Genomic DNA, 16,780 nt, shown 5'->3' with positions numbered 1-16,780 from the left:
GTAATCAATAACAATGTGTGCTTGTTGAGTCCCACGCAAGATCACAATCACACAAGATCTCTATCAGCAAAGACACGGTTTTAAAGTCATTTGTATTGCAATGATAAATCCTTTACAATCATTCTCCATTTACACTAGAGCCTGTTCTTTTAAATGTACACATCTTTAAACAAGCCGCACCACAGTTGTTTCTATCTTTCCACTCTCTCTTACACACACTCAAAAAAATTAACTTTCACTGTTGTTAGTTTCACTCAAACCATCCTACATGAACTAACTACATGAACTTAATTTAAGTTGTTTCTACTAAAAATGAGTATTGTCAGCTTTACTTGAATTTCTTTTGTTCATACAACTAAATTGGTATTTGTGCAAATTACTCAATATTGTTGCGTGGAACCACTTGACACTTCTTTTTTAAGTAAATCCAACAATTTACCCTCTCTCTATGTACCAACTCATAGCACCACCACATATTGATGAAAAATAAATATGAAATTATAAACACTATAAAGGTGTAGTTTTAAAATTCTGTCATCATTTACTCATTCTCATGTCGTTCTAAGATAATATGGCTTTCTTTGAAGAAGATATTTTGAAGAACCAAGTTAACAGTGACTTCCATTATATGGACAAAAACATTTAATACAGTTCTCAAAATATATTCTTTTATGTTCCTCAGAAGAAAATCTTACAGTTTTGCAACAACATCAGGGTGAGTAAATGATAACAGAATTTTCATTTTTGAGGGACTATTCCTTTAACCTTTGCAATTCAGCTTGTTCTTTTTCGTGTGGTAACTGTCCACACCCTCAAAATGGAAAATTACAAATCCAACCTCTCATGTGATCTCATGTTGAACTTGTAATGATTCATAGTCAAACAGATGGCAAAATCATGATGCAGTATGAGTTCACTCATACAAAGATGTACAAATTCTACTCAAAAAAATCAATACATTTTCAAATTAATCAAATTCAGACTGTTCTAGCACTGTGTTTTTTTCTAAGGTTAAATGCAATCCTAAACCTAAATCTAGGATGCATCAAGAAAAGAGAAGTTTCTTTGATTTTCAATGCAATAGAAGAGAGTAGGAACTGGGGCTGTCATGCACAAAAATCCATATGATTCATATTCCAAGTTTTCTGATGCCATGTGACAGCCTTTAAATCTAGTACATTCAAATCTGTCATGCTTATGGCAAGAATTTTAGGTAATTTTGAATGTGAGAGATTTGAAAGCTATCATCAGAGAGGACTTGGAATACTGCACAACTCATATGGAACATTTTGTCATTTTTTTGGACCCGGACAACTCTGATTCTCATTCACTAGCATAAGAAAAGAGAAAAATAAATGACATTTTCTTTGTGTGGCTGTATGATTTGATCTAAAAATCAGATTATATTGCATTAAACTGCAATATAAGGAAGCTACTGTGAAAAAAAAAACACATATGAAAAGCTGCTGTTAATGTTAACATTTGTATTGTGTGGTTGTACAAACCAACAGTTTAAAATCTTGTCTCGATGCTGATCAAATGTATCAATAAATGAAACGTTTTAACTTAAGTTTAAAGTAATTACTTTAAGGTAAATTGCACTAAAAGCAAACCAATCTGATGCTGTCGATGTACATAGGCTTGTCACTTGCTGCTCACTCAACACGCGCGTGATCTGAACTCTGCAGAAAAGACTCTCGAGGAAAGAGGTTATATGGTCCTCATCATCAGTCCTAAGAGGTCAGCGGAAAACAACATTTTAGTTATTTCTGTGAAAGGTCGGTAACATTCAATTACTTTAAAAAAAAATCTGATTTACCTAAGCAACAATCTATGACTTCACGTGGATGCAGGTTTAAAAATGACTGTCATCTTTACATTAGCACTTTTATATTTGCTATTTATCAAATAAATGACAATTAAAATTCTTCAGGCTGGCTATTCTGATGGATATGTTTAGCAAAATTAATCTGGTTATTTTTCTTAAGACTAGCCTATAGAACTTAACGGTCGTCCCATATTGGACAAAATGTTATCTATAGGCAGACCTGAGAGTATGTAAACTGCGGCAGTTTATCCTGTTTAAGCAGATGTCCAAATGTTCTAGCGGCTGAGGGTCCTTTAGGACCCAGCGGAGAGCTCAAGTGCGCGGCTTGAATTCGCTTCATTCCCTCAAACTTACATTTGGAGATGATCGCTTTCAGCAGGTTAGTTGTTCTCTAACGGACAGGGTAGGTAAGCGCTGACAGCAACTAAATCTAACTGGAGTTTTGGTCGTATTGACTCGCATTTTACTGGCTGGGTGTCATTACAATGACTTTTTATTGAAAAGGCTGGACTTCTTATCAGTAAAGTATGTTTAGCTTTCCGATGAACAATTGACAGACGTGTAGGAGTACACTGCATTTAGTCAGTTGCTGTGGAGTAAAATCTCTGGGACATGATCTGATCAGTAAAGGATTTGGATTTGTTTTCTGTCTGGAAAACTGTCAAGGTGGGTTATTTTTGTCGCTTGCATGTTGCATGAACCAAAAGAGTCTAATCATCATCCATGTGTAGGCATTTTCTCAGCATATTTGGAGGAAATCAATTGAGGCAGGTGTAAAAACTTGCCGTTGTGTAATGTCCCACGCTTCCATGTAAAGTAGATCATTCAGGTGCCTTTTTTCTGTGTAAACAGTTAGGCTATTTTATTTCTGACACCTCTAATTCGTCCATTAATCGATAGCTGAACGGATTTATCTGAATGTAAAAACTACATTCCTCTCTGAACTGCTCAGTTTGTCTTTTCTTACAATTATAGCCCTACCGATAATTTTTGCTTTTATTTTTAAAGGAATGCATATCGCACATTCAATTTGTAATTCTTAACTTGATAAGCTTATTATTCTATTACCTTTCCTCGCCTCATGCGCACGAGCGTTCCAGGTGCGACATTGGTTAAGACATAGAAGATCAACAATGTTTTGTCTCCAAATGAAAGTGTTTTGTCTAGTGCTTTGTCGTTAAAACTATTTTCTTATACGCCTCGCCTGTTGCACTTTTTCTTGTTTAAACTGTTAAAAATGAGAAACAAAAAGGCGTTTATGGTTTGATGCATCAGAAGCATATTTTAAGTAAAAAAAAAAAAAAAAAAAAAAAAAGAATCCATTTTTATTCTCTAGTTATTTAGAAAACCTATATGTAGCCTACAGGTGCTTTTAAGAACCCAGAAAACATATCACTGAACTGAAGAACCCTAACGAGACATCAAGGTTTATCTAATCCTAAAATATGAATCTTTAAAGAACCACGCAGTATATAATCAGCTCAAGAAATATGTACTACAGTTAAAATGAGAAGAAAAGCGAAAATTCTTTACTCAGTATTTTAAAAGCACCTTTGAAATTCCAATAAGAGTAACTGATCATTAATCATGAATGTCTTAACCTTATAGGATGTTTTAATTAAATAAAAAAAAACTAATAAGGGAAGATTACAGATAGATGGCAAGATGGATTTCAAAGTCAGTACACATTTTATTCCCTTAATGATTATTCATTCATTGGCATTTTGTTTTACTCTTAATTGGAGTTCAACACAGATATGTTACTTCAATGGAGTTAACTGGAAGGATCTGACTCTGTGTTGATCTCAGCGGTGTGGCGGTACATCAGTATGGGAATGCGAGTAGCACTTTAGACCACATGCCACTTAGTGTGTGTGTCAGAGCATGCAAACCTTTCAGGAAAGAGGCAGTTAATTATGTATGTTCCTCTGGTATGTGGTGAATGTGGTCCGATGGGAAGCAAACGACAGGCTGATTGGCATTACTCATGGAAAGGTTTAGAAGAACATGCTTAGAACAACATGCCAAGCACTTTTGATGTGTGAAGCTTTCCTGCAAAGTTCTTGCTTTCCCGCTTTCTTTAAAAAGAAAATCTAAATTTTAAATGTGTTCTCTATTTGGCATGCATCTATGGTTCCATGAAGAACATCTATAACCTTAACAATGCACAAATGGTTCTTTGTAGTTGAAAAGTCTGTTTTGATTATTAAACATTTCCTCACAAAAAAAAAAAAAAAAAAAAAAAAAAGTTTGCTATTCACTGAAAGGTTATTTCCAATTGAGTCATGCTGTGAAACCTTTCTTTGAAGCTTTATTTGTAAGAGTGAAGAAATGCACAATTTTTCATTTTCTTAGTGACATCATTAACACTATAGCAGATGCTGATCTGTCAGTTCAGAAACTGACAGAAAACAAAGCTTCACAACCTTAAAAAAGATTGCAGGGTGCTAAGTTGTTAGGGCTTGTTTCAATTTCAGCACCTGAACAGCTCCAGTCCCATTGCACATAAGGCTAACATGTAAGCATGTGGTAATGTGTTTGAGAACAAGAGAACAGTGCAGAGGGGGTTAAGGGAAAAAGCAGTAATGATCAAGGCATGTCAGCAGCACTGACCCAGTGAGAGACAACAAGAATAGTGGAAAGACCACTGAATAAATAGAAGTATCCACAGTGGTTTTACAGGGTACCTGAGAGTCTGTAACCAACGCGAGCCATGTGCTATGAGTGTCGACTGACTTAAAAACACTTTGGTATGCTTCAGTTGCCTGGGGAGTAAAATACAAGTGGACACAGGGGGGTGTTTTCAGAGGTTCTGAGAAAAAAAAAGTAGGGATGTAAAAATACCCAAGCCACCATAACATTTTTTCCCCTAAACATATGGGACACTTGTAAAAGTGTTTTTTTTTTTTTTTTTTTTTTAAATAGCAGCATCTCTTATTTTCCTACTGTTGGAATCCAGATGTAAAAAATAATAATAAAATAAAATAATAATAGTAATAATAATATTTTGCTCTCTGCAGCAGAGAAATACAGAATCTTTCAAATGGTATTTGCCCCTCTTAAAGGAACATTTCACCCAAAATATATAATCAATATGAAAATATTATATAATATAATACAATTATATTGACAATATAATATAATATGCCATTATATCATTTTTTTCCACACTTATGTCATTCCAAACACTCATTATTTCTTCTGTGAAACACAAAGAGAGAAGTTCTGAAGAATAGTTGTCACTGTTTTCCATGAAATTACAATGACTACTGAATGAAGACTGAAAAAGACTTTCATAATTTACAAAAAAAAGTGACAAAACACTCATAAAAGGATCATAAAAGTGGTCCATAGTAGTTCAGTAGTTTCCAGTAGTTATTCAGTGATAATATTTTCATCAAGGGAGCTTCTAATTTCTCCTTTTGTGTTTCATGGAAGAATAAGTTTGAAACTTTGGAACTTGAGGTTTCATCTTCATTGTTATAGCCAATAACTGACAAATAGCCAGTTCTACACTATTTTGTTCATAATAAATTAGTATGATAGTCTTAAATGCTAATGCCTAGAAGTGAATTTAGTCATCACAAAAATATAACTAAAATTAGGAAAGACTGATATTCACTGCTGAATACTGCTGATATAAAATTAGAATCGGTCAATATGGTACTGATATATGTCACATCCCTATTTATGGTGATATAAAGGCAGAGAGATAGGATGTTTTTTACGAATATATATCTCAATACATAGTTGGTGAGGAAGCCAACTCTGACTGATTTTGGAAAAACCCTCCGTCTATTAATGATGAGGTGGCACTTCCACAGTCTCCATTCATCTCTAGAAAATTCCAGGAAGCTCTCGTTCCTCTCTTATCATCCTCCGATGTATTACTTTCCTCTCTAATGCAAGCCTGATAAGCTCACACTTCTCAAATTCCTAGTGTTAAGTGCATGGAAAAAAGTCTCTCCCATCTCTACTGTAACCCAATCACAGGACTGGGAGTCTGAAGCTTTATCTGGATTAGGAGTGTGATAAAACACTTGTGTGATATCGGACCGCACCTTATCTATCCTTCTATCCATGACTGCCGCCTTTAACTTATCGTCTGTTCTTGCACTTTAGAGCAGCCACTATTTCAGTCCTATTACTGAAATTTTTTATGAAACTCATGATGCTGACGGCTATACAGTAATGTCTTATTAATCACATCCTGCCCCGTGCCGGGGGCTGAACGTGGTAATTGGCTCCTTGTTAGACGTCAGCATGATTGACAAAGCACATTTAGAGGCTGCTCTGTCTCATCTATCATGGCTCGTCCCCCAATTTGAGGGGGCACGGACCTAATCAAGTCAACAAATCATACCCCACCATCAAGGATTGCTTGTTTTGATGGATATGATGGAGTGCAATCTGAGACCTGTTCTTTTATACTGTATGGCCAATGAGTGCATCATTGATTTTAAATGATTGATAGTTACATATGCACTGTAAAAAGTAAAAATGTTACCCTGAATGACTTGTTCACCCAAAAATGTACTCACCCTCATATTACTCCAAACCTGTATAACTGACTTTCTTATGTGGAATACATAATGAGAAATTTAGCAGCATGTTCACACTTCTCTTTCCCATAATGAAAATGAAAGGTAATCAGGGACTTTCAAAATCCAAATAAAAGAAGTATGTATTTAGGTCTCTTCACACCAAGAACGATAACAATAAAGATAACTATATTAGTGTCCACACCAATGGATAACATTCTGTTTATTGTAAGTGCACACTGCAGGTACTGTATGTTGTCTGTTGCTTTAAATGTTCAAGCTCTTTATAGTCAGGTGGATTTTGATTGGCTCTCAATCTCTCTTTTTATTGTTCATCAGCTAGAAAAAATTGCTCTGAAAGTGATTCCAACGATAATGTTCCTCTGTGTCATTATCATCTCAGTTACTGTTGTAACCTGCGTTCCCTAATGGAGGGAACGAGATGTGGTGTCAATAACTGACATTAGGGGTCACACTTGGGAGCCCCAAACACCTCTGATACCTTGAGGAAAGGCCATTGAGAATTGGCGAGTCGAATTTGCATGCCACTCCCCTGGACATATGGGTATAAAAGGGAGTCAGCATGCTTCACTCATTCAGGTTTGTGCTGAGGAGCCAAGACAGTGTCCCAACCATTTCAGCAGGCAGTTCAGCATTGTGGCAGGAGGGACACCACATCTCATTCCATCCATCGGGGAATGGAGGTTACAACAGTAACCAAGACATTCCCTATCTGTCAGTCACTCCGACATGGTTTCAATGACTGACAGTAGGGGTCTCCCAGGGAAAATGCCACAACAGATAGGAGAAAGAACACAATGGAGACTACATACAGCCTTAAAGGGTTAGTTCACCCAAAAATAAAAGTTCTGTCAGTAATTACTCACCCTCATGTAGTTCCACACCCGTAAGACCTTTGTTCACCTTCGGAACACAAATTAAGAATTTTTTGATAAAATCCAAGAGGTATCTGTCTCAATTTAACCACCACTTTCAAGATCCAGAAAGGTACTAAAGACATCTTTAAAATAGTCCACGTGTCTGCATATGCCCCTGGAGCTTCTGAAATAGTGTTGTTTTTCCCCTGAACATCTTCAGGAAGTTCAGCATCAACTGAGCGAGCTCATATGTGAGACGTACTGTCATAGTGACTGAGTCCAACTCCATCCTGAGAAAAGAGTTGCTCTGAACTGGGAAGAGCTTGCTCCTTTCCCAGGTGACCTGAAGCCCCAAACGGCTGAGGTGTCTGTGCACCAGGTCCCGGAGTGAGCTAGGATCAGCCAGTCATCGAGATAGTTGAGAATGCGAATGAGAATGCGTAAGTCCATCATGTCCTGGCTGCGAACTATGTGACCCAGAGAATGAGGAAGTTTCTCTTTCTTTGAAAATTTGGGCACCACTGCCACTTGAGAGAGTGGCAGAACAAAAAAAAAAATGAAACCAAAAATTCTCCACCCGGCCCTCCACTGGTTTATAGCACTCACCTGACGAGCGGGCTGTGGGCTCGAGCTTCAGTGGAGCTGATGTGGCAACCTCAGGTGGATGTCCTCAGCAACGAGCAGATGATTACCTCAGCGGCATGTTGGTGGCAGTGGAGTCATGGCGAGGGAGGATATGTTTAATCGCCTCCGTCAGTATTGCGAGATGGGGGCATCTAGAAAGCGGTCTTTGTCAGCCACCCTCATCTCAGCAAGGATGAGCCAGAGGTGGCACTCCTGGACCACCAGGGTGGACGTTGTCTGGCTGAGAGCCCACACCATGACATCCGTTAATTGGAGTTTGAAGTCGGTTCGCCAAGTGCAGTTACTGCATCAGTCCCGGCTCAGAACTACCCTCGTACAGCTCTTTTAGAACTTTAGCTTGATGGACCTGCAGGATGGCGATAGCATGCAGGGCGGAGACACCCTGTCCAGCAGTACTGTAAGCCTTTGTCGTTAGAGACAAAGACTACTTACAGGGAGCCTGGGACTATTCTTTCAGGTGGTGCCATTTTGCAGGCATAAATGTACCGCATGCTCCACCTGTGGAATGTCTATATACCCTCTGGCTGTCCTACCGTAAAAGATAGTGAGGATGGAAGGGCTTGTGAAGTGGGACCGGCCAATGAAAGGTGCCCTCAATGACTTTGTCAGCTCTTCATGGACTTCTGGAAAGAAAGGCACTGGGGTGGGGCTGGGCTTGGCTCGGCTGTATGTTGCACTTCAAACCCAGAAACCAATCATCCAGTCGCAAGCGCTCGAGACAGGGTGTAGGATTACAATACTGTTTTATAGGAAACTGCTCTTTCAGGTTTGCTGAAGCACCCAGGGGAACTTCCTCTGCACTTATCCACGCCCTCTTGACAAGAAAGACCGCTGCAATGTGCCATCACCCCAACAATTCGCTTTCTTTAAAGAGGATGAATGGATCTAACTCATGTACAAGTGACACACACTCGGGCTACAAAGAACAAATCTGGATGAATGATGCACACCGTCTCCCTTTTATACCCATATGTCCGGGGGAGTGACATGCAAATTCCACTCGCCAATTCTCATTGGCCTTTTCTCAAAGTATCAGAGGTGTTTGGTGCTCCCAAGTGTGACCCCTAGTGTCGAAGCTGAATTGACTGACAGTTGAAGAACTTCTCAATATAGTTGTGTTGTGGACTTTGCTACTCCCAACTTTATAGTTATAGTTATTGTCCCTGGTGTGAACATGTCTTTACTTACATGCTATATTCCAAGTCTTCTAAAAACATATGATAGCTTTGCATGAGGAAAAGGCAGAAATTTATTAAAACTATTATTAATTGATAATCTGTTCCTCTGGTACACCATTAAAATCGCATTAATGTTCATGTATATTCAAGTATGGTGCATTAAAATGTGTGTCACATCAGGTTTGATGTTAGTGATGCCAAAGGTCATTGTTTCTTATGTCTTGTAACTGATATCAATGTACCAAATTTGAATATGTGCATATTTAAAACAAATATCTCACAAATGAAAATTATGAGCTATGACAGATGAGAGATTTTATGAACACCAACTTAAATGTCCGTCTGTTCATCACACAAAGTTATTGAATGACTTTAGAAGACTTAAATGCAGTGCTTGAATCATACAGACAACTTTGATGAAACTTTTATGATGCTTTTTTTGCCATATTTTGAGCTTGACAGCCCCTGGTCATGAGGGTGAGTAAATGATGACAGAAATTTCATTTTTGGGTGAACTAGCCCGACAGCTATTTCATCCTGACTTGACCCTTAAAAATGACTTTCATTTGCTATAACCTACTGTGGCCTGGTTGATTCAGTCATATTAAATAAATCTAATTAAATATTTCTTACTTATATAAAACCAGTTACTTTTATGTTATCACATGAAGCACATTTTAGGCCACCTGACAAAATATTTTTTGCAATGTAGCAGTAGTAACAAGGGCCTCTGTCTCTGACATTAAAAGGTCTATGAAATGCATTAAGGTCTATGAAATATGAAGTATGCATACCATTTCTATATCTAGAAAAAATAATGACCTCTTTCTGCCACTGCTCGCCTCACACTAGAACAGAATTTTTAAAATCTCAAATTGCTGAGAGACTATTGAGAGTTGCACTGTGGAGAGATGTGCAGACTTAGACGGTATATTTGTGCCTGCAGGGATGTTTGGCTATTTGTCTTCCGTAATAAGCAGGTATTTTTAGGATATCTCTTTATGAAGTTCGTCTCAACAATAGAAAACACTTGACCTGCACCACCTCACCTTTTCCACTGGGCTCCTCGTTATTCACACAACACCAATCCTGAAATCTCCTCCACTGACACACTCTTGTTTTCCTCTTCTTTTGTTCTTATCCCCCACAGACTGCAGAGAGCACACTGGAAAGGGAGATGGACAGGCGGATGATCTGAAATGGCCTCCACTAATGGCTTCAAGAAGGAATTAATATCATTCTTTCACACTGGTGACCTGCACTTACCGCAACTTTGTCAAAACACATTCAAGAGCCCCTGCTACACAATCGGACAAAAAGAAACAAATAAATGAAATTAGAGAGGCCTAAGGAAGCTGAGTAAAACCTGGCACTGATGCTGGCCTCTTTTCCCCTTTAAAGTTCAGTGTTACCACAGAGGCAGTCTGCCTCATCACCCTCTGCCTGCTTATTATCTATCAGACTCCATTTAATGAGGCATCAGAAGAAAGGCACAACCATGTACTTGCTGCTAGTGTTTGTACTACAGGCCCTATGGGTGAGTTGGTGTCATGCCACGCAGCATTACCCGGCCTCATGGGGGCACTATGATGTTTGTAAGTCCCAGGTATACGCGGAGGACCGCCTGGCCTGGCATTACATGGCCTGCCAGCCTGAAGCTACTGATATGACCAAATACCTGAGAGTGTCTCTCGACCCCCCCAACATTACCTGTGGAGACCCACCTGAGATGTACTGTGCCCTGGTGAGTTTGAAACAGTTTTATGAACTTCTTTATGAGCGTCAAAGAGAACCATGTAACTGGTATACAATAACATTAGGCAAAACACTCTACATTGCCTATATTATTACGCGGCTAGAATACTTGATTCTAATTGGTTGTCATTCAGCAATCAAAGTTTTTGTACAGTGAACTCAGTTTCAATTACATGCCCATTTATTTATTTAATAAGTAGCCACATAATGAGTGGTAGAATGCACACTACATTTCGAAAGTTTGGGGTTGGTAAGGTTTTTTTTTTTTTTTTTTTTTTTAAAGAAATCAATACTTTAATTCAGAAAGGACTCAGTAATTTGATCAAAAGTGACAGTAAAGACATTTATAATGTTAAAAAAGATTTTTAAATAAATGCTGTTTCATCAAAGAATCCTGAGATGAGAAATGTTTCTTGAACAGCAAATCAGCATATTAAAATGATATCTGAAGGATCATGTGACACTGAAGACTGGAAAATTCAGCTTTACCATCACAGCAATAAATTACATTTTAAAATATATTAAAATCAAAAGAGTTATTTTAAATTGTAATAGTAATTCATAAGTTTAGCAGCCTTGGTGAGAAGAGATTCATTTCAAAAACATTTTTAAAAATTCCTTTTAAAAAACGTTTGAATGGAAGTGTGAATTAAATTCAATTAAATTAAATTTTAGGGCAAAATAGGTGATGCATATAAACTTTCATTTATGCAGCATGTTAAAAGACTAGACAGTATTTTTGTTTTGTTTTGTTTTTTTGTAAAGGTGTACAGCTTAGGTGGTGTTATTACAATTATTACAATTTAAAATAAAAAGTTATTTTAAATTTTCATAATAATTCACAATTTTAGTAGCCTTGGTGAGAAGAGAATCATTTCAAAAACATTTTTAAAAATTTTTATTGTTTGAAGAGAAGTGTACATTAAATTAAATTAAATTAAATTAAATTAAATTAAATTAAATTAAATTAAATTAAATTAAATTAAATTAAATTAAATTTAAATTTCAGGGCAAAATAGGTGATGCATATAAACGCCTTGGTTACATATGTAATTGTGGTTCCCTGAAGAGGGAATGAAATGCTGTGGGAACACCTCTGCGTGATTGTGTCTTGAAGCGCGTATGGAATCAGTCCAATGGCGGAATATCATAAGTGGGTGACGTCATCGACCAGGAAACTATAAAGCATACCCAGACCAAACAGTGTTAGCTTCTGATAGGCTGAAGCAAGTCGATCACAGGCTTGCCGGAAGTATGGCAGAGTGACGTTCCTTTCAAGGGAACTCGCGCTGCATCGAAACGCTGTGATAACACTATACCCATGCCGCCATATGAGCAAGTGCCTGTCCGTGTGATGTCGTATGCGCACACTGAGATGAGAGCACCCATGCCCCTGGAGTGGAGAAGAGATCAAGGTCATAAAACCTCATGAATGTGAGATTCTCTCCAGAAACATCCTGGAGAGATACTCCTGACAGTAATGTTTTAGAAACAGCCATACTCCTGGTAGAGTGGGCCTGTACAGCCAACGGTGAAAGCTAACCAGTCGACTCATTAGCAAGAGAGTTGGCCTCGACCACCCACTTGTTCATTCTCTGCTTAGATGCAGGGAACCCCTTCCTGGGTAAACCAAAACAAATGAACAGTTGTTCAGACAGTTGTACAAGACTGATTTCTACACCAGTAAGTAAATAAACTCCACTTCAAGGTATAGAGTTTCCTCGTGGATGGAGCTCTGGAGTGGAGGATGGTCTTGGTGGAGGACTGTACCTTGGTTGAAAGACCTGAACTTATGAGCTGGGTCCCCTCAGAGGCCAAGCCCACAGTTTCCACAACTCTGGACGGGGGTGAAGTATTGACCCCTTCCCCTGAGAGAGAGGTTCCCTCCTAATTGGAATCTCCAGAGGAGAGCTGTCGAGGAGAGACACAAGGTCCAAGAACCATACTCGGGCCAGCCAGTACGGGGCTTTTTGCAGATAAGGGAGAACCACAGTGGACACAGTGGAGTGTTGTTTCTAGAGATACGAACAAATCTACTTTCTCTCTACCAAAATTCTCCCACAGGAGCTCCACCACCTCGGGGTGAAGTCTCCATTCCCCAGGCCTCTGCCCCTGCCTTGACAGGATGTCTACTCCCTGATTTAAATACCTTGGGATGTAAACTGCCCTCAGAGAGAGCAGCTTCCCTTGGACCCACAAGAGGATCTGGTGAGCCAGTTTGTATAAGGGCGTGATTTGCTTGAGAGTAAGCATTTTGAATTTGAGCTTCCCAACAGAGTGATTCTAAAGGCGCAGATCTAAAATCGGACATAACCCCCCATCCTTCTATGGGACAATGAAGTACCAGCTGTAAAACTCAGACACCCTGCTGGGAGGAGGAACCCGTTCTATAGCCTTCATTTGCAGAAGAGGCTTTACTTCTTGTTTCATGACCAGAGCCTGCTTAGGGCCCACCACTGTGGGCACAACCCTACTGACTTAAGGTGGTTGAGATCTGAACTGAATGGTATAGCCTTTTTTGATTATCTGCAGGACCCAGCTCAATACATTTGGTAGACATTTCCACTCTGCCGGAAAATCTACTAAGAGTACCAGTCTCTCGAGACTGGCCTCTGGTGTATTTTGAACAGCAAGCACAGCACCCTGAAGTGGCGCACAGGTAGGGAATAACTGGCTTGACTGTTCTAAAGCCCTCCTCGTAGGTAGCAGCGAGTAACCCTCAGGTAAGAACACGCTGGGAACCTCTGCACCACGGCAAAGAGGCAGGGTTGGCAAAACAGCCTGTATAATGAGGTGGGATCCATGCCCCCCCCCCACCCCCATGCTGGCACCGTGTTGCCTCTCAGTCTTTCTGTGGGGGAGCACCGGACGCAATGCTCTGCTTCTGTTGTGCCCTGTGTGAGGAGCTGGTAGACGGCTGGGGCTGCTCCCACCCAGCAGCCCTAGAGACATGAGTTTGGTGAGGCAGGAATTTCTGGAATGCCACCGCCTGCTTTTTAGATTCCTGAAACCTCTCTGTGACAGAATTTACTGCGTCACCAAAGAGGCCAGCAGGAGAAAGCGGGCATCCAGGAGAAAGCTCTTTTCCTTCTCTTTCATTCCTGTGACGTTCAGCCAAAGATGCCTCTCCATGGCCACCAGGGCTGCCATAGAATGCCCCACTGACATGACCGTCTCTTTGGTGGCCCTGGGAGATAAATCTTCAGCCTGACACAGTTCTCGAACTACGTCAGTGCTGATCTCCTCGCTCTCACTCATGTCTTTTAGCAGGTCTGGCTAAGGATTGACATATTGTGCAGACACACCTGCTGCCGAATGCGCTTTACCCACCAAGGATGATGTAGCTCTGAGAGGCTTGGTGGGTAATGCCAGTGCTCTAAGGGACGATGCTGACTCAGGTGAGAGATGTCTCACAAGCATCTTTTCAGCCTTGGGCATCTCCCCATAACCATGATGTTTAAGCCCGTGGATGTTAGAGTAAGTAGCTGATTGAGGGCTAAATACTTGATATGAAACAGGTCTTTTCCATGACCTTGACACCTCGGTGTGGAGGTCAGGAAAGAAAAGTAAGCACTAGCATGCAGGTTGAGCATGTGAAGGCAGAAAGCATTCATGTAACTTGCTCTTCTTCCTAGTCTCTTGTTTATTGCCTGGCCACTCGATATTTAATTTTGTGACCACACGAATGATCACCTCCACAAGCTCCTCACACATAGGAGAATGAAGTGATAAGTCTTCACTTTCTCCTGCCTCGATACTCACAACATCCAATTCCTCAGAACTGGATATGTGCAGTATCGGTGCCTCACTCGGGGAGGAAGTAACCGCAGAGCGCGCTTCCAAACCCTGAGATGAGGCACTGGACCTGACAGGTGAAGCCGAGAGGAACGCGAGCAAAGGCACCCTCCTCGGAGCGTTCTCAATGGTAGCCGCTCATAGTGCTCACAATCAGCCCCCTCAAGGGGCTGATATATATATATATATATATATATATATATATGCTTGAATTGTGTAATGAGAAAGACAAACAATAAATAGAACATACGATTCACATAGAACGCTTGCTGGTCGATGACGTCACCCGCCTATGACATTGGTCACGCCATTGGGCTGATTCCATAGGTGCTTCATGATACAATCATGCAGAGGCGTTCCCACAGCGTTTCGACGCCAGTTTCTTTGAAAGGGAACTTTATGCAGCATGTTAAAAGTCTAGACAGTTTTTTTGTCTGTTTTTTTGTTTTGTTTTTTGTAAACGTGTACAGCTTAGGAGGTGTACACTGAAAGAAGACAAGGTCATAAAATGTTCTTTAAATATTAATCTATTTCATGTTTACTGAATTCACAACATATTCTGTGAAAATCTCACAGATGGTCAGCAGAACTGCAGCAAGGTGCTCATGTGCGAGCATGTTGAGTACAGTTAATATCAGAAGGCTGATTCATCGACACATATAGCAGCATACTAATAAAAGTATGCTAATAAAATATTCATACAAAAATCTTCTCCATTCCATTATAATCCATTCTTTTTTTGAGATATACATTTACAATAGAATATGAATCAGCAAATCAACCTAGAGAAAGTGCAAGAAACTCTTGGCATGTAGAGTGACAGATAACCTGATATAAGTGAAACGTCAATTATTTAACATGTTTGAAGGTAATGTATTTTATTCATGATGGGCTTGATTCAGAAGCGCATCCAAGAAATAGTGTCAAGCAGTGATAAACTGTCAGAAAGCGGAATGCAGTAAATGGACCTTTGGTAGTTGTGTACAGGAGAGACAGGGGCTAGTTGTCACATGGGCTGAATATCAGAAACTTCTCTAGCAGGTGTTTTGTATGTTGGTTTAAAGCACATTATAATTTAGAATATTTTTATGAACTCCGACATCGTCATATTTTTAATGCTGACCTTAAGCAAAGTTATAATTTTTTAACAAGGGTATTTTTCATAAATGTCAGATTGGGAAAGTAATTTAATGTAATTTAATGATTTATAAATTATATATTATTTATACATGTAATAAAATCACATGTTGGCCAAAACAATTATTTGTTTTGCTTCATGTTTCATAATTATGGAAGTTTGTTTCCACCACAGAATAAAACACACAAAAAAAGGTAATTGTGACTTTTTATATCACAATTCTGAATTTTCTTTTCTTTTCTTTTTTTTTTCTTTACGCAATTGCAAAATTATTCTGTGGTGGAAAAAGCTTCCCTACATAATTGCTTCACCATTTAAATTTTGCCAAAAAGCCTGTAACAGGCAGGTTCTCCCTGTGACAACTTATCCCATATAACACCCCTCTTCCCATTCCATTTCAACCCTACCATACAGCAAATTTCTTTCAAAAATAAACCAACCCTGAGAAATAATAACCGGATTAAAATAGACTAGTTGTCACTTTACTAGACAACGAGTTTCCTCTACTAGATTGTTGGTGAAAACTATGAATAATCTGTCATTTTTTTCCTGTAATTTTTCACAGGATTTATACCCAATCACATATCAATTTCTGTTCATCTAATATATCTGTATATCTGCCCGCCTTGTGCATCTTTACATTGGGCATATTACAACCAGTTATAGCTTGTAATAAAATGTTTTTATTTTCATGACAGTAATCTGACAACAAACTGACAGTCAGTCTAATGAACATCAGCATTACAGTGGTGCCAAGCTTTAGGTCATTCTAACCCATGTAAGGTCAGCCTCATTTGAGGTAACAAGACAGTCATGGAGGTCTATGTTGATCTCGTCTTAGCTGGTAAAACAATGAGAGCTGATTTTTTCTACTCCATTGTGCCTTGGGGGAAGTGAGGTTGGGGAAACAAAGGTGTCATGTAACAGCAATGAGGAGTTATGTGTTAAGTGCAGTGCTCAAGGGCACAATAGCAATGCTCAGTGGTTAGTGGTACAGAACACAGAGTATCTTGTTACTCAGC

General features: G+C 39.3%; 1 protein-coding gene across 3 annotated transcripts in view; it reads left to right on the top strand.

Annotated features, from left to right (window-relative positions):
- The first annotated feature begins 1,588 nt into the window (after positions 1-1,588).
- LOC125251131 (netrin-G1) overlaps positions 1,589-16,780 on the top strand; it is a 77,210-nt gene continuing 62,018 nt past the window's right edge. Inside the window, exons 1-2 of one of the 3 annotated variants that reach the window (XM_048164069.1) lie at positions 1,589-1,778; positions 10,221-10,814. In XM_048164069.1, coding sequence (XP_048020026.1) covers positions 10,542-10,814 — 273 coding nt within the window. In that variant the 5' untranslated portion in view covers positions 1,589-1,778; positions 10,221-10,541. The other 2 variants (XM_048164070.1, XM_048164068.1) reach the window with 2 other exon arrangements.

Source organism: Megalobrama amblycephala, linkage group LG17 (genome assembly GCF_018812025.1).
Source record: "Megalobrama amblycephala isolate DHTTF-2021 linkage group LG17, ASM1881202v1, whole genome shotgun sequence".
Lineage (NCBI taxonomy): Eukaryota > Metazoa > Chordata > Actinopteri > Cypriniformes > Xenocyprididae > Megalobrama > Megalobrama amblycephala.
The sequence above is the reverse complement of the archived record's forward strand: the minus strand, read 5'-3'. Positions and strand labels throughout refer to the sequence as shown.